Raw genomic sequence first — 18,713 nt, forward strand, 5'->3', positions numbered from 1 at the left:
GCATCCATGTTTCAAGGATAATGACCCAGCATCCTTATTACAAACTGGGCATGCTAAGTAACCTTTGTGCTCCAACCCGACACGTTGCCATAAGCGGGAAAATCATTAATTGTCCACAACACTGCAGCATGCACCCGAAAGGTTGTCTGCTTTCCACATCGAATGTCTGCACTCCTTTTTCCCATAGTTCTATCAACTCATCAATTAACGGATGCAGGTACACATTAATATCATTACCAAGTGCTCATGGTCCAAGAATAAGCAACGACATATAAATGAAAGGTTCTTTCATACATCGCCATGACGGCATATTGTATGACATCATCAAAATCGGTTACATGCTATACGGGTTGTTCATGTTACTGAAAGGATTGAACCCATTTGAAGTAAGATCAAGTCTGATGTTGCGAGGATTACTAGCAAACCACATATGCATTTTATTAAAATCGGCCCAAGCTTCGGAGTCCGCTGGATGGCTAAGGCTTATATCGGCAGCAGTCTTTCTGCACATGTACAATCGTTACAATCGCGGGATTAATGGACAATATCATAAAACCTTTTGAGAGATCCTTTTAACCTTCTTCTAATTAGATGTATACCTCGGTTCACTGCATTTTGGTCAGTCGTTCACATTTTCATGTTCACCATGAAAAAGTAATACCTACGTGCATGTATTGGAGTGTAACCAAGACACAATTCACGCATGTATATCTTCGCCTCATAAAAAGACTTCGGAAGTGTTTCACCATCAGGTAGTTCCGCCTTAATGAGGCTTAAATGTATATTTAATGCACTCTAAGATAACCCATGCATTGTCCTTGCATGAAGCAACTTTATGAGAAACTCTAATTTTGAGAACTTTTTACAGTTTTGATATAGGGGCACCCGTGCATCCCTCACGAGATTAGCAAATGGTTTACCGAGTTGATTCAACGTACTAGGATTGCAAGGTATGGTACCTGCTGAAGTAGATTCATCACCAGTACGCAACACACTGACATCGCTTGTGTCCACTGCAACCCCCTTTGCAAGTCACCTAACATCTCGATTAACCGTTTCGAACATGTATCACCACCTACTACATTTGCCCCCCTCATCTTTATCGTCATCATCATCGCTCTGAACTACGTAATCTTCACCGTGTAACACCCATCTTGTATACCTTTTCTCCATTCCAAAGTCTAATAAATGTGAATGGACCAGATCAATGTGTTTGAATGTTGTTTTGGCATTTCTTGCAAGGAGACCTTACTCTACTGGCTTTGTCTACATGACGACATGCGAACTCTATGAAATCATGTACCCCTTTCATGTATTCTGGCAAAAACCTACCCCGAGCGTTCATCCAACTATTATCCATGTTCGTTAATTACCCTATAACATGTTTAAATAAATGGTGTTCATTACATTCTCATAATGTTTATGACGCATGCATCGTGAATCCTATGATCGACAACCTTCCGTCTAAAGGGTACGGATCCTATCCCATTCAGGAATGTTGCATTTATGTTGCGATCAATTACTCAAATTCCTTCTTCGTAGTCATTATAAATTTCGACAGCATCTCCCCATGGCTCTCCAAGTACACGAGATGAGGGAAGTAAACATGTTGCTGGTTTTCCATCATTAACAAATTGTCACGACACCCCACTATGCACTCAGAAAACACAAGTAGAGACGCGCTCAAAATATATAATGACAATTGACAAAGCGTGAACGATGACAACAACGTAAATACAACTTCCTGAACTGTCCACGATGGACAATCCAAGAATGGTTGAAATACAAACATTATTAATCGTAAGTGAAACAAATAATTAACATATTCAATTGATTATTAGTCAACATAGTATGACTAATAATCAATTGAATTTCAATAATTGTTTTGTCTCACATGTACAATGAGACATGAATGTATAGTAACCATTCTTGAACAAGTCTAAATTTCAATGAACACAAGAAATGAAAGTAATTAATTTGGCAGTTTACTTCATATGGCATTTAGTTCTTGACCTTTCACTATATTTTATACATTGTTGTTCTAAAGATTTTCTAACCGTGCACAATCTCAAATGAATGCACAATAAGGATAAAAAAAAAATGAACACTTATCTGCCTACCTTATCTGTGTAAGTAACATCCACATAAATTCCAAAAATAGTTAGAAAAACGTAATGATATTGTGAAACATAAAAAACAGGTAGAAACCAAAAGCTCCATGTATTTTCATTAATTTCAGAGGCAATACAATGTAGATAGACACACCGAAGCATGCGTACAGCCATTCAAAAGCATGGTAAAATAGAATACAATAAAAAACAAATAAAAGAAAAGGAAATAAAATAAAAGTAAAGGGTGCATGAGCACAGTACATAAGAAAAAGAGAAAGTGCATAAAAAGATCTCAAGCATCTAGTCTATCCTAATCAAAGTCAGAATCAAAAATCAGAACTGCACGAGCAACAAGATGAGGCTACTGCTCTAGCGGCGTCTCGGTCCCGTGCCATTTCCTCTAGAAGACGACACAATTTAGGGATAAGAGGGGAGGGTGGAAGTTTGTATGGGCATGGCCTGAGGGCCCGAGGCAGCAAATGGTCAGGAATGTCCGCCGGAGGTGGATTATCGTAATCATACGGCATGGTCGGCCTAATCGTACGAAACAGCACCGGATGAGCAGGCATGTCCTCTGTAAGCCCTGGAGTAACATTTGAGGATTGCTCTCTAATGGGTGGCACATCAGAACGTGTCAAGGGCAACTGCTAATAGCTAATGGCAGACATTACTTGCACTTACTTGCATCTAAATAAAATAATGTAGTAGAAAAAGAAAATATTCCTAAACTCCAACAATTAAATAAAAGGGAACACAAATGATTAATATGAGAAAATATTAGGTCTGTAGGGAGGACCAAATGTGGTCCTCCCATTAGGTCCTATCATCCGATAAAATTATTCAAATATTGGATCTCACATAATAGAACTTGCATGTATTCTCATGGATTCTACTGTCTAGAATGATTTCATTAGATGGAAGGATGGATTTGATGGGAGGATCACATTGGTCCTTTCGGAGGAGCCTTTTTTTTTTTTTTTTATTAATACTTCTCGATCGTACAATTAATTATTATTTTTTAATTAAAGTAAAAGTAACTAATTTATTAGCACATATATATATATATATATATATATGTGTGTGTGTGTGTGTGTGTGTGTGTGAGAGAGAGAGAGAGAGAGAGAGAGAGAGAGAGAGAGAGAGAGAGAGAGAGAGAGATGCAGGGCAACATCGAGATTCTGCAACCATGGAGAAATTAGAAGAGGAAGGGGAAGGGATGAGAGGGGAGATACCGAAGGGAACTCACGCTCACTTCAATTCACATTCATCAATAACTAACTACAATATAACTTTCACATACTATTTATAAGAGCTCTCTTTACGTAAAATTACATATAACCCTTAAAACTATATTACATTACAAATATACTCTTATTTTACAATACATATAATATTGTACTAATTAAACTAAATACATAATAAACTACTAATTAAACCCAACAACTATCAATCTTCTTCTTACGTAATCTTCAGTATAGAGCAGTATTAGTGGGGTGGGTTTGGAGAAACTATTAGGTAGATTGAGTTTACCACGTCATCCATAAACTGATCAATGACAACACATACACTAGATCACATAAGTAAAACATAGTTTTCTTCCTTTCCAAAACAAATAAACAAAGTTCATGATTAATTTTCCTTCAAAATAAAAATTACGTACAAAAAAATCCATCGTTAATTTTTCTACCCAAAAAAAATTACAATGAAATTCACGTTAAAAATTAAAGAAACAAACTCAGAGTTAATATAATTATTTAACAAAAAGAATTATGCGTGCATGGTATCCCTATTTAATATCTATTGACAAAAAACAATTAAGATATTCAATATGGTGGATATATGAACTTATTAAAAGCTTTATGCATGCATGGTACATGTTTGTTTACAGATAATGTTGTCATGATTAATTGAAATTAATTAGAGGTTGAGTAGAATATAGTTAATTAGTCAAAATTATGAAGATAATTTTTAAAATTAAAAGGTTGAATTACAGCAATAATAAATTTTAATATCTAAAATTAATTAATTTATTATGCAAGCTAATAGAGAATTTGAAGAAAATGTAAATTCATATGTAAAGCTAATATTAGTTGGATAAAATGGCTCTGTTCATTTTGTTCCTGAATCAAATGTAACCTAAGAAGTGTTGAGGCCACAGCAGCGCAGGAGCAGGTTAAATATATACATATACATACATACATACATATATATATATATATATATATATATATATATATAAGTTGTGTGCGCATATATATAGAGGTAGCATAAGATGCATATAGCACACTCTGTTTGGCCAGCGAGAATCTCAAATGTCAGATTTTGGCCACGGCGAACGTGGTGGTTGGATCACCTTCCCCTACATCACAGGTCTCTCTCTTTCCGATCTCTCCTGGTCATGCGGCCGGCCGGCAGATTTGGAGAGTAAATTTTCTATTATGCTTCATTCGTTGTATATATTTATATACATAATATGATGTATGTATGTGCAGCGGGAGTGGTGGGAGTGACGGTGGCCGGGGGAGGATGTCTGGCGAATATAATAGTGTATATGATAGAGGAGTTTCAGGTGAAGAGCATCGACGCCGCCCAGATTCTTAACGTTTTTGGTGGCAGCGCATGCCTTGTCCCCGTCGCCGGCGCCGTCATCGCCGATTCCTTCTGGGGCTGTTTCTCTGTCATCTGGGTTTCCTCCTCCATCTCCCTGCTGGTCATTATTTATTTAAATTTAAATTTAATTACTCCAATTAATTACATGCACCTACTCATGATCGATCTCATCTTCCACTCGTCCAAATTCCATCCCTTGCTTATTAATTTGTTTTTCTTTTTCTTTTCTTTTTTTGAAATTTTCAAAATAGAGTTCTACAGTTGGTGGAGGTGAGGAAGCTTAGAATCATGCACATGATCATTCTATTAATAGCTAGTAATAGAACCGAGGCATCCAAATTAAGTAAATAAATGAAAATCTCGTGTACTAGCTTCTTTTTTTTTAATTTTTTTTCTTTTGTAAAACAAAGAATTGAGCATAAGGAAGAAATTGATGCGAATACTCTTACCTTAATGGTCAAATTATAATTTATTGATTAGTAGAGAGATCGTTACATGTGCATTTGCATTAAATTAAAATGTTAAATAATTAATTTAGGGTTTTGAGTTTGTGTATTTTTAATTTATTAAGAAATCTATCCTAGAAACTTGAGTTACATACTATATCGGATAATTTTCTTACCCATCTTATTATCTATGATAAGTACGTCCTCCTGATCATCCTAGTTAAGTTAAAGAAATAACTTTTTTTAATTATGGAGGTAAGCTCACACTCTCTCCGGAACCCTGATTTGACATATGAGCTGTGTACATTTCTCTAATGTCTGCTTTCTATATTTTGATCTTTTTTTTCTCAAAAAAAAAAAAAAAAAGCCACACGATTTAGAGAAGATTTGATCATAATTTCCATGTGAAGTTTTCACCTTTTCCATTCTATTTTGGGTGCGCCTCATTTATTTTCGTTGATTCATTTCAACAGCTTATGAAATTCAAAAACCCAAATCCCTCCCTTGATCAATTATTCTAAATTAACTAGCATTTTGACATAATTAATTAATCTGTATGTGGGTCGATGCTGCAATTGCAGGGTGCAGTCTTACTAACCCTAACTGCAACAATCGATTCCTTGAGGCCCCAACCATTAACATTAATTAACGGAGCATCATCACCACCGAGCTCCGCCGCCGTTGGGAATCCGGCGTCGAAGTTCCAACTTGCGATACTATACGCCGGCATTAACCTGACCTCCATAGGAGTGGGTGGGATGCGGTTCACCATAGCCACCATGGGCGCCAACCAGTTCCAAAAGCCCAAAGACAGGGGCGTCTTCTTCAACTGGTACCTTGTCGTCCTCTACACCTCCGTCGTCTTCAGCAGCACCGTCGTCGTTTACATCGAGGACAACCTCGGCTGGGCCTGGGGCTTCTCTCTCTGCATCGCCGCCAACGCCCTCGGACTCGCCGTCTTCGTCATCGGCAACCGCCGCTACCGCCACGTCAAGCCGCAGGGCAGCCCCTTCACCGGCCTCGCCCGCGTCCTCGTCGCCGCCTACCGCAAGCGGAAGCTCCCCGTCTCTTCTGAGGTCGATGACTACTACCACGGCGCCGACGTGGTGGCGGCGACGCCTTCTAAGAGCTTCAAGTATGCTTTAATTGATTTTAGTTTTAGCCCTCTACATCCCTATCGTACTAGCTAGATTTTGGTACCAATTTTGTAAATGCAGGTATCTGAACCGCGCCGCCCTGAAAGACGACGGAGACATTGAACCGGACGGCTCGATTGCAAAACCGTGGAGGCTCTGTTCGGTCCAGCAAGTGGAGGACCTTAAGACCCTAATCAGGATCTTCCCGCTCTGGTCCACCGGCATTTTCTTAAGCACGCCGCTCCGGTTCCTCAGCAGCTTAATAATCCTCCAAGCCCTAACGATGGACCGCCGGGTGGGGCCCCACTTTAAAATCCCGGCCGGGTCGATGCTCGTCTTCGTGCTCGCCTCGACCGCTATCTCGCTCACCGTCATCGACCGGTTCGTCCTGCCGGTGTGGCAGAGGCTCGCCGGCCGGCCGCCCAAAGTCCTCCAGCGGATCGGAGTCGGGCACGTGCTGAACGTGGTGGGCATGGCTGTGGCGGCGATGGTGGAGTCGGACCGCCTCCGGGTGGCTCGGCGGCGTCACCTACAGGAGCTGCCGGAGGGCACGGTGCCCATGGTGGTGCTGTGGTTGGTGCTGCAGATGGCGGCGGTGGGCATCGGAGAAGCGTTCCACTACCCGGGGCAGGTGGCATTCTACTACCAGGAGTTTCCGGCGGCGCTACGGAGCACGGCGACGGCGATGGTCGCAATGCACATGGGGATCGCGTATTATTTGAGCACCGCCGTGATCGATTTGATCCGGCGGATCACGCGGTGGTTGCCGAACGATGACATAAATAAGGGGAGATTGGATAACGTGTACTGGATGTTGACGGTGGCGGGGGTTTTGAACTTCGGGTATTTTCTGGCGTGCGCGAGGCTGTACAATTACCGGAATGTCGAGACCGGCGATGCCACTTCCGGCCATATTCATAATAATAATAATAACCATACAAACGGGATAGGCCATGATCATCAAGAGCAAGAAAAGCAAGAGTTAGAATGCAATTAACTAGCATTTTGCAGGGACGTCCTCATATTTTTTTTTTTTCCTTTGAACCAGAAATATTGTTTTTGTAAACCCATTTTCAGAAATCTCATTTACTCTATATCATATCTGGTGTCCCTAACACGCGCGCGCACCTCCCAAAAAAAAATAAATAAACACCTTCTGGGACATGAGTTTTCATGCATAAAAGATAACTATAAGAAAAAGAACTTCTTCACTGCAGTTTCTGAAAAATATACAAATGGTTTTTGGTGGCACTTGTGCTTGCCAAAGAATTGTGACAAAAGAATGGTCGGGGAGAGGGGAGGCATCATTGGTTGGGAGGTGGGATGTTTGTGTACTTTGTGCAGTCAAATGGCCCTATTGCTTGATTGCTTTTCCGTTTCACCTGCAAGCCATGAAAATTGCAGGTTTGATCAAACTAGATCACAAATCATAGAGTCATCGCAAAATTATGATTAGTTTCTATATGGAGCAAACAGATTCCGGAAGTTAAATTAGAAGTGAACACACTTCAGTAGAGGGAGGCGAGGACCTCGATGAAGTGTCTGCAAGACTTAAATTGTGTAATAGCAAATTAAATGATGAAAATCTGTATGTTGTGGATGGCAAATGAACTGAACTAGTGATAGCTTCGGGACCTTTTTCAAAAATGAACAAAAAGAGTTGCACTTAATAGCAAGTTATCAAGACACTTTTAAGAAACTCAGGATTCAAAGCAGTGGGCTTGGCAGCATGAAGAAAGTTGACGGTACTCATTTCTTCATCGCCTATGATTAGGACACGTACTAAATAAATATTGAAAGTGAAAAAATGATATTGAATGAAAGATCAGAAAATTCATACCGGGGACCAAGGTCCGGGTTCAGATTCAGATTTGTCTGGTGGAGAATTTTGTACGGCACCTGTTTTCATACTTAAAATATCCTGCAGAAAGAAATTTTTTGCATGAAAAAGTGTAACATGCCTCAAAACAAAACTTAAATGATGATGTTCTAGCAAGTAGAGCTTCGTAAGAAGTATTTTCAAGAAAGCAGACCGCATAAAAACAGTTCATGGGCATGGAAGAAGGTTGCTTTACCCCATCATGTGCTGCTAATGCTGCATCGATATTTGTGTTCATGTCAAACACCAACACTTCTCAAATATTTGGACACGCATTTCGAACTTTTTAAATATGCCCACAATTCTAAAGCGTTTTGTTAATTTCAGATACTCTCCTACGCTTAGCTGATAGGCTGATACTCCTTTCAACAATTGTATATGCCATATAAGTCATAACTTCCATTTTATTCATGAAACGCCCAAAAAAAAATAAAAAATCGGTTGAATTTCATACAAATCCACACATATTCAATCTAAGACCTAAAATCCATGCTCCCAAAAAATTTTGTCACAGGATAAAGTTCAAAAAACAATTTAAGGTATTCCATCTAAATAACAGGAAATTGATCATCTTCCATTTTTTATTTTTTTTTTGTGGAATATTTTTCTTCCCCAAAAAACAAATAAAGCCTCAGTGATTTATCATATTAACCCAAAACAGCTACACGCAAAGATAACTCAAAGTGAGGCGCCATGCAACACAAATATGGTAGGCCACGCAATTGTTGACACAACCATTTCTCTGCTGATGAACATTCATGTTTCCCTTTATACTATACTATTATATCCTACTTCTGGAAGAATCTTAATTACCTCTCCAGCGGCTTCAACAGCAGCTAACCATTCATCAGAGAATGGAACAGCATTCAGTGGAAGTCCTCTTACACAATCGTCATGCTGCTTATCAATCCCAGGATCCTTGCTGCAATTAAAAAGATGCAGACGAAGATCTTCTCTGAATTTTTAAAGAATCTTAAAAGGCCTCTCATAGGATACGAAATGGCTCAAAACCAAAAAAAAAAAGGAAAAAATGCAAGGATAAAGGAAAGCTTGAGTTATACTCACAGTGGCATTGCTGCATCGGTTTCTTCTGCTCGGTATATGGCATCGTCAAACCCATGCTGTGTTTTGCTGCTGGAAGTACTATCTTCAGCAATTTTAGAATCAGCCTCCTCCACCAACATATTAATCTCTAATCCATCAACTCCTCTAACATGTAAATCACTTCTGTTTGGCAGCATCTGAGCCTTTTGAGCTGGTAAATCTGAAACTGTACCTGTGACTTGATCTTTGCTTATCTTTGAGGATGAATCTAATTCCATTGATGCAGCTTGACCACTGAGCTCAATGTCATGTTCGATTTGTGTATTAGTAAGATGCTCACAATTTTCAACAGCAGACTCCATCTCTGTGGAGCCAAGTGTTACATCTTTTGCAGCGGAGTGCTCAATCATTTTATCCATATCAGCATCGGCATATTGCATTGGAAGTGTTTCTTGAGTACAAACTTTTGTTTCACTTCCCCGAGCATTTTCCGGCCTAGCAGATAAAACACACTGATAAACATTTTCTTCCTGCAATTCTTCATAAGTGCTTTTTGGGCCGCACAAATCACTGAAACATAATTCAGACTTTCCCAGCTGAACTTGTTCAACCACAGGATGAGGTCTATGGAGCTCTGTCTGTTCTCCAGATTGTTTGCTTACATCATGCCCAACCATTACATACTTTTTTTGAACTACTGAAGTTTTCAGGTAGCTCTTGCAATTTTCAACAATTAGATTTCCATCTAAGAGCTCTTGTGCACATCCCGCATGTAAATTTTTAGTCATGTTATCTACTCCACAAGCATCTTCATTTGATTGTTCTGAGTATTCACGTTTCAATTGATCACAAGAATTTTCCAAAACGTTTCCACTAGAACCTACAACTTGTAGACCAGCATCTGCACTGTTGGCCATATCACACCTCTGGAAGCCTTCACAAGATGTGGCCTCTACAAATGAAATGCCATCATTTTCCAGTGATCTCTGAATCTCCATGTCAGAAATTTGATTGGCTTCATGAACACAGAACTTTAGCAGCTCAGATTGTTCCCCAGATTGTTCATTGATGTAAGGCATACTGCTTGCACCAACATGCATTATTGAAGCACCTTGGTTGTTATAATTGACTGCATATCCAAACTCACTTTTTACGGACAAAAGGCATTTTTCATCTTCTGCCTTTTGATGCTCAATTATAACATCTTTTCTAGAAATACCGTTAACTTGCAGCAAAGGGCTACCTTCAGACAGATTTTCCAATTCACTCCCATCAGAACCTCTATTCTTTGATGTAACCTTGTGACTGCAAGTAGTTACTGAAGCTTCCGTTGGATCTTCACATAGTTTTATAGGTGGATTAGTTTCCAAAGAAGTAACTTGATCATTTACCTCAAGGTCACGCTCACACTGTACATTAAAACAGTTAGAATTTTCTAGATAACCTGGTGCTGCATCGTTCAAAAGTGGATGTTCAGCAATTTTATCAACAATACCACCATCTTGCAAAGAAGGTTGTATCTCCAAAAGATTATTGGAACCTTTTGGTTCACTTCCACAAGCATTAGTTTGCGCTTGGGCAACACATACAGCGCTCTCAAGAACACCATCTTCCTGGTGTTCTCCAGAAGTGCTTTTCTTAAGCAGTACATGCTCACTAGGACACGATCCACAGTTACCTTGGGAAATTTGTTCAACCAGAATGAAGGGACTTTGAGGCTTCGGTAGTTCCCCAGATTGCTCAACTAGATTGTCAATGGCCATTGAAGACTTGCCAACATCAACTGAGACACTGAAATTTTTTATGCACCCCTCAATTGATAGACTGCCATCTAAGGAGTGCATTTGCTCATCTCTCATAGGTAACTTCCACACCATGCTATCTACTCCAGCAACACCTTTGTTTGCTTTCTGTGTGTGTTCTAGTTGAGAAGGACTATGAGAAGTTTCCACTTCAATTCCTAAGGAATCACAACCGTTTGAACTGACATCTGCAGTGTTTCTACTAACAGATTTCTGTAACTCTTCAAAAGTTATGCCCTCTCTGCATAAAATGTCATCTTTTGGCAGTAACTTGTCACTCTCCATATGAGAAATGAGATCAGTTTCACAGGTGTAAGGCTTAACTAGCTCAGCTTCTTCCCTTGACTGTTCACTGACATCATGTGTAGAGTTTAGTGAATCATTATGCAACATGGAACGACCCCCATCACCACAACTAATAATATTTCTAGACTCTGATCCAGAAATAACAATGTGACTTTCAAACAGTGAATGGCATTGTTTATCTTCTGCATATTGATGGTCAATTGTACAATCTGTTCCAGAAACACCTGTAACTTGCAACATAGGGCTAAACTCAGATGTTAAAATTGGATTTTCCAATTCATTCCTCGAATCACTACTCTTTGCAAAAGCATCAGTGATCTCATGATCACTATGCTGCTTCAAATGTTCGCCTGATTTTCTCTTTGAAAGCAACTTGTCATCAATCATCTGCAATTTTTTTGAATCCTTCTTGCTTGAAGTATTCATGCAAGGCCCTCCATCTTCTTGGAATTGCTTTTGAACATCATCCAAGATGCCAGGCAATTGTCGCTGATTATTTATTGGTTCGCTACTCTTAGGATCACAGGGCAACTGCGTTTCAATATTCTGCAAATTAGCTACTTCCAAGTTCAATTTCAATTTTTCTTGAGAAGCAGATTTCATTGCAGATGGAACAGGAAAACCTGTATTTGACTTTAAGACCCTAATATTTCCTGTTCTAGTGGCATCATTGATCACTTTGGCCATTTCTCCCATTGCATGCCAGGGCCCGGGTTCTTCATGAATAATATTTGATCCACTAGTTTTCTGCAAATTAGCAATGCTAAATTTAGAAATATTGCATGGCTGAGCATTTCTCTGTGGGTGACTCTCTGAAGCAGAACCTTTTGGCTGCAAAAGACATGGTAAACACATTAGAGGAAATATTTTCATCGTGACCAAATACTTGAACACTTAAAAGAGCACTCGTACCTGACCAAAGAATCCCAGTGAAGGCGATGGCATCCGCAAGCCTGACGGTTTGGCTGTTTGGAGTTTTACATATTGCATACCTCCACTAATGCCATGACCATTTTGAACAAGAGAAACAGCAGTTTTTCTCAATCCACCTGATAAATGTGTTCCCAAACCTGATACAGGATCTGGATTCATCTCTAGATTCCTAGTAGGTTCGGTAACCAGTTGCGGCTGTGACTTGGTTGAGGAACATGCATCCAGTGGTGAGTTGGCCTGTACTTTTTAGGGAAAAAATAAACCTAGTAAGTAAATGTTTCCTGTAATGTCAAAAAAAGAATAATGTATCAAGTATCAATATTGTAGCCATATTTAATCATGTAAAATTTTATTATGTTGATTTAGCCTATCAGTCAGAGGAAATTCTAGTTTCTCACCATATTTCCTCTAGTATGACGAACAGAAGATTTAGCAGCTAATGATTTACAATCAGGACCAGCTTTTGCATTATTTTTTACACTTTTGGAATTGTTTGAGGAGCCTTTCAGCGCAGCTTGCTTCTGAATATTGACACCTGAACAAGAAAAGAAGGAAATTTAAGAAAGCAAGGAAAATAATTTTAATTTCATGTCATTTGACAAGAAGATTCAATTCAACAAAAAAATTTAAAAGAAGCACAAAGCCCTTTAAAAGTAGAAAAAAAAAAATTTAATGCTTTCTAGATTGGGTAAATTGCTTGAACTGTCAATTTAATCTGAGCAAGTTCAACCCAAAAAAAAAAAAATCAAACTATTAAAATCAAACTTTTAAAAGTCAATAATATACAAGAACTACCTGGTTGAGCAATCTGATTATGCTTCAGGTGACTTGCACGTGGAATAACACTCCTGGTAGTTGTAGATTGCAAACAGTGCTTTGGTTTTGATTCTGGTACTTTAGGAAGATTTAAATCCTTGTTTATTGCTTTTGTCGTATTGACATTTGCAGGCCTTTTCTGAGTACAGTGTTAAGGATCTCATACATACAAAATTCCATATGTGAAGATAGAATAACTCAAATGAACAAACAGAAGTCTGTGAATGTCCTATAATGTGGAAAAAATCAAAAGGATATGAAGATGGAGCCAGGGGTCGTGGGCAGCCGCTGCGTTTAGACCCACTTTTATTAACACCATGGGCTGAAAGCACTTTTTGTGTAGCCTGAGCACATATTCAACAAAAACAGAATAAGTTATATTTCACCAATAAAAATTCGCAATGACAGTAAAATTTCCTGTCTTAACTACTATTTGACATTTTTCTTAAGCTCCCCTCAGAGCGTGTGCCTGTAAAAGGCCCCCAGAGGGGCAGGCTCATGACCACATCCAACCACCCCAAATATGTACAAATATCAACAAGTAGAAAAAGGGCCCAACAAAGCCCCATGGGGAATTGAAACCCCAGCCACCCAAATAGAAACAAGAAGGTGAATCATGCAGACAAAGCCACATTTATACTATTAGACATTTTCATAAAAAGTATAATGAAGAGTTCTGTCAAAGGAAGTAACAAAAGAAATTGGAGCTACATTGTCTCGAGCTGATGAATTGTGCTTTGGCAGTGAACCACCACCACTCCTTTTACCATCAACTTTAGTACTAGCGGGCAATTCTCTGAACAAATCTTCTTCTAGTACTTGTAAATCCACTTCAGCAGTGCAGTCTGAATCCCCAGATAGCGATGCCTGCGCCTCTTCATGAATAACCGACAGAATCTCTCCACTAGGCTTCCCACTAATCATTGACAATTCTAAGGGATTCAAAACACCTAAGAAAGAAGTATATGAATGCATATATCAACTAAAAATTGACAGCAGCAATTGCTGAACAAAGTAAAAGATTTAAAAATCTGAATAGAAAAATTAAGACACCTTCTTCTGTGAAAAAGGCCCTGTCCCATGCCATGCTTTTCCGCAAATTGTAACCTCCACCTTTTTTCCTCCTCTTCATGCTCTGGCGCTCCACACTCAATTTTGGTGCTTCCACTATGTTAACAATATTCTCCTTGTTATTGCTATCTTTGTATGATGAACATTTTGGTTCTTCGGCGTATTTTATATTTTTTGAACCGTCTGCAGCACAACAGCGAACTTATTTTTCTCTTGATGCAGAGCGATGAGAATTTACAGGAAACGAGAGATATTAGGGAGAGAAAGGAAAATAAGAGAAGGGAAGAAGGAGATGCAAGGGGAAACACACGTTAACTTCTCAGATTCAAATTCACCATCTGCACATGACTTCAACACACAAATTTATGGGGAATACTAACTTACAAGAAAATTAGACATAAATACTGAAGATACAATTTTTTATAAAAAAAAACCCCACATTCACATAAACCTAACTATTACTCAAACTACGCAAGTTTGGGTTAGGATCCATCAACCTTTGAGCCTACTCTTTAAAATCAGCATCTATATTGGGTCAAAATGATCTATCCACAAAACTAAAAAATCTAGAATCTTATCTAATTTCCTAGACTTCCTTCATTCTCCTTGAAACCTAGTCTTTAACAGAAGGGAATCTTAAAACAATACCATAATTTGATGCAAACTCAAAGAGTCGAGAGCAAGAGCACAATGTGAGTCCTAACTCCAAATAAAATATACACGACCGTAGAAAATCGAATCCAATTAGAATAATCATAAATTGTAAACCAAAAAAATAACGTTAAATAAGGGGATTCATGATGAGTGCACATTATAAATTCATATAACCACGACAACCGCGGCAAGATCTAAAAACGTTAAACCAACTGAAACGCCAATGGACTTGCAAGCACAACTAGCAAAATATAGATAAGCATTAACAAAATCATTCAAAATGAGTAAAATCGAACCCTAGAAAACCAAATCCCGCACTTCCCGCGTTACTGCAGATTCAAATTTTCAAATGTTCACAGAAAGACACGGACAGGAGCAAAATCAAAGTCGAATAAAGCAAATCAATCGAATCAATAAGTAATACAAGTGTGGCGAGGGAATGAAAACCCTAACTGGTCGGAGTAACGAGAGAGGGAGTGGGAGAGGGCTTGGATCTGAGAATGTGGAGAGGCGAGCATGTGAGATAGTTGTTGATATCGACATTGGCAGACTCCTGAAGCAGAGAATCATCTTCTTCACTAATCTCTATGAAATCGGAATCCATGGCTCTCTACTCCACTCTCTTCAAAATCCAAATGAGATGAGGATTGAATCGTCAAAAGAAATATACGTCCAGGGGTTTCTTCTTCTCCTCCTCCTTTTTAGAAACGTGAGGGAACGTTGGCTTGCGTGGTGGTTCTATTGCGTTTTTTCCACTGTATATTTTTTGTTTTTTTTTTTGGATTACAGACTGGGTATCACGGGTCCGTTTTACAGTCCATGTGACTAATCCTGTGTCCCTTGAAGTTGACCCCACAACTCCAAAGGGAAGGTAAATTCAGGAGTCCAGGAATAGAAATGATTCCAAGAGGATTTGAACACCTGATCTCGTGAAAGACACTCTTGCAACCCGCACTACCACCTGAACCACACCCGGAAGGTTTTTTTTCCACCGTATATTTGTTTACATTTGAAAGGTTTTGACGGGCCATGGGGTTATGCTGATAAAATGATAATATTGCCCATAAATGTTCTAATCTAAGCCATCTCGTTTTTTCAACTACTATTCTGTTGTTACAAAATGATAATGTCAAGTTTGTGAATAGAAAATATTTTCTAACGATGTTTTTAAATTATCAATAATCATTAGTCATCTATAAAAAATTTTCAATCATTGAAGGTTGACATTTTTGTGCTAGAGGTCTCAAACTGAAATTTTAAGGGAGATGGAAGGAGACATGGGATAGGAAAATGGTCTATCACTTATTTTGGCTTAATAGAATGTAAGCCTCAAATTGACTAAAAGAAAATGAAACTAAAAATTACCATATGCATGTGTGAACAAAGATCAAGAAAAGTCCTAAATAGACCCCCACGGTGTGGTTCAGGTGGTAGTGCGGGCTGCAGGAGTGCCTTTCACGAGGTCAGGTGTTCAAACCCTCTCGAGCTCATTTCCGCCTCTGGACTCCTGAATTTACCCTCCCTTTGGAATTGTGGGATCAACTTCAAGGGGCGCAGGATTAGTCACGTGAACCGTAAAACGGACGCGTGGATACCCGGTGCGTATTCCAAAAAAAAAAGTCCTAAATAGTTACTATAATCATGAATAACTTTAAGTGAGACATTTATTTCTTTAATTATTCATTAAGTGAAGCTTTTATTTTCAAAAGGAATTTATTAAAAAAAAGGGCATTTTCAGAACAATGAATAAAAGAGCATATTAAAAATTCTATGTTTTTAATTAATTATATATTATACTCTTGAATTTATTTTTAAAATCTAATTAATTGGCTAATAACAATTTTAATCTCCTGCTTATCTATACTATTTAAAAGGGGATTCCCCTATTCCCCAAAATATTTTTTTAACTACCCAAAATTCTCCTAAAATACTTTTATAATTATTTTAATTTTTTTCCTAAAGCTACTCATAATTATTTTAAAAGACTCATATGACTATCTACATTTATCCCAAAATGTCCTCATACTATTTTATTTTATTTTTACTAATTATTTAATTTTAAAAAAAAAATAGAAAGTTGTAAAGCAAGCACATAGTGCTTGCCTATGGCTAGTGTCTTCTTGATCTCAAGTTGTTATGTATTATTACAATTTTCATAAAAAATTATTGTATACATTTCGTAAAAATATAAAAATAAAATTGTGGCCATGACAAGAATTTTTTTTTTTTCCATTTATTTATTGATATGCCCTCACTTTTGGCGGAGGAATATCATGGTTACAAGACAAGCATTGAGAGATTACGGATAAAAAATTAAAGGCCTCCTAAAAACAACACCAACAATCAACCAAAATAGGACTACAAATTCAAACAAAACTAACAGAGAAACAAATCTAAACAGACCTATCAAAAATAAAAATAATAAAATAAAATAAAATCAAAAAATTTAAACTTACCAAACAAAAATCGAGAGGTTGAACTAATGGCAAAAGGAAGTGAAACCCAACCTATCCATCCAAAGGATATCTTTCAGAGAACGTGGTAAAAGATGTTATTCTTTATAGATGACATTGTTATTCATTTCTCCTTCTCTAATAAGAAAATCAGTCGCACTATTGTCATCTCTATATTGATGGATCGCCATCAACGTCACTCCTTCTAACTCCGCCATGAGGTCCTCCAAAAAATCTCTAAGATACCACAAGGTACATCTACCTTTCCAAAGCCAATCAACAATAATAAATGAAGAGGAAAAGAACCTAGCAAGAGGAGTTGTAACGACTCGGAGAATTTTAACTATTTAAAATAATAGGAAAGATAATAAAAGGAAAAGAGGAAATAGAAGAAAAGGAAAAAGAAATTTTAAAAAGGATACAAGCAGGTGCTCGTTGACGAGCGGGATTTTCTTGTCGACGAGAGATCTCCTGAGCCTCATCACCGAGTATGCATGTCTCGTCGACGAGGATTAACCGAGAGAGAGAATTTCAGGTTTTAAGTTTCGTTGAAAGGCTACATAAAGTGAAATTGTTATGAAATGCTTAAGTTATGAACATGAACAGATATGGATGGTAGAATAACGACAGACAGAATAATGTATTATAGTATTATCAATTATTATGCTAATAGAACATGTTATGTTTGGATAAGGCAAACTCTTCGCCTGAGGGCTTATTGAGAGTGCGCTAGTAGTATCAGATGTCGCAGTAGGCTGCATAACGCATTAGAGCAGAGGAAAACTATTTGTATGGGCATGTAGATTTTCCTATTCTTGAGGGTCTTCGCTGGTAAACTTTTGTATGAATTGTATGAGTATGAGATTAATTTATCACTTGAGGGCTTACTGAGTAAGGTGAGTGCCCTGATATGCTTCAGTTGTGACCTTTAAGTTACCTAATGTATCAGAGCAGAGGGGTGCTACTTGTATGGACGGGTAATCACTCCTATCCTTGGGTAGTCTCGTGGGTAAAATATCTTACATGTATTTAATTAGGTTCAGGAAATGTTTTCAAGAATTTATGTTAATGGTTTGCAATTGATATTAATATGTTATTTATAAATCTCATGTTGGTCATACGTTGTTTTAATATATTGTTTCTTCTCTTACTAAGATGTGTCTCACCTGAATACAAATTTATCTTTTTCAGGACCTCCACGAGATCAAGCTTAGAGAGCTCAAGACAAATAACATTTTTAGGTTATAGATAGAGAAAGAGTATAAATATTTTGATGATATTTTGGGATGTGTATATTTTATGCATTATGTTTTATATTTTAAGTCTTCTGGATAATGAATGGTTGTGAATACTAGAAGTGTAGGAGATATGTATAAATATGTGAATGCAGGTGGATAAATGGTGTATAGATAGATGTAGAAAACTTTGGTATTTTATGGATGGAAGAGTATG

General features: G+C 38.0%; 2 protein-coding genes across 3 annotated transcripts; one reads left to right on the top strand and one right to left on the bottom strand.

The window, feature by feature from the left end:
• The first annotated feature begins 4,366 nt into the window (after positions 1-4,366).
• On the top strand, positions 4,367-7,402 carry LOC131149484 (protein NRT1/ PTR FAMILY 2.7). The gene is made up of 4 exons (XM_058099943.1): positions 4,367-4,481; positions 4,604-4,821; positions 5,749-6,302; positions 6,385-7,402. Exons 1-4 carry the CDS (start codon positions 4,424-4,426, stop codon positions 7,298-7,300), a joined length of 1,746 nt encoding a protein of 581 aa, XP_057955926.1. The 5' UTR covers positions 4,367-4,423; the 3' UTR covers positions 7,301-7,402.
• Positions 7,403-7,494: 92 nt separating this feature from the next.
• Positions 7,495-15,488, bottom strand: LOC131149483 (uncharacterized). Of its 2 annotated transcripts, XM_058099941.1 has the most exons (11): positions 15,262-15,488; positions 14,137-14,337; positions 13,795-14,033; positions 13,342-13,427; positions 13,063-13,226; positions 12,666-12,802; positions 12,247-12,504; positions 9,248-12,165; positions 8,996-9,104; positions 8,144-8,224; positions 7,495-7,685 (listed from the first exon to the last, which is right to left on the bottom strand). In XM_058099941.1, exons 1-11 carry the CDS (start codon positions 15,410-15,412, stop codon positions 7,608-7,610), a joined length of 4,422 nt encoding a protein of 1,473 aa, XP_057955924.1. In that variant the 5' UTR covers positions 15,413-15,488; the 3' UTR covers positions 7,495-7,607. The 2 variants fall into 2 exon arrangements, with proteins under 2 accessions (XP_057955924.1, XP_057955925.1); XM_058099942.1 differs by lacking the exon at positions 15,262-15,488 and having other exon boundaries at positions 13,795-13,999; positions 14,137-14,314.
• Positions 15,489-18,713: the final 3,225 nt, after the last annotated feature.

Source organism: Malania oleifera, chromosome 2, assembly GCF_029873635.1.
Source record: "Malania oleifera isolate guangnan ecotype guangnan chromosome 2, ASM2987363v1, whole genome shotgun sequence".
In the NCBI taxonomy this organism is placed as follows: Eukaryota; Viridiplantae; Streptophyta; class Magnoliopsida; order Santalales; family Ximeniaceae; genus Malania; species Malania oleifera.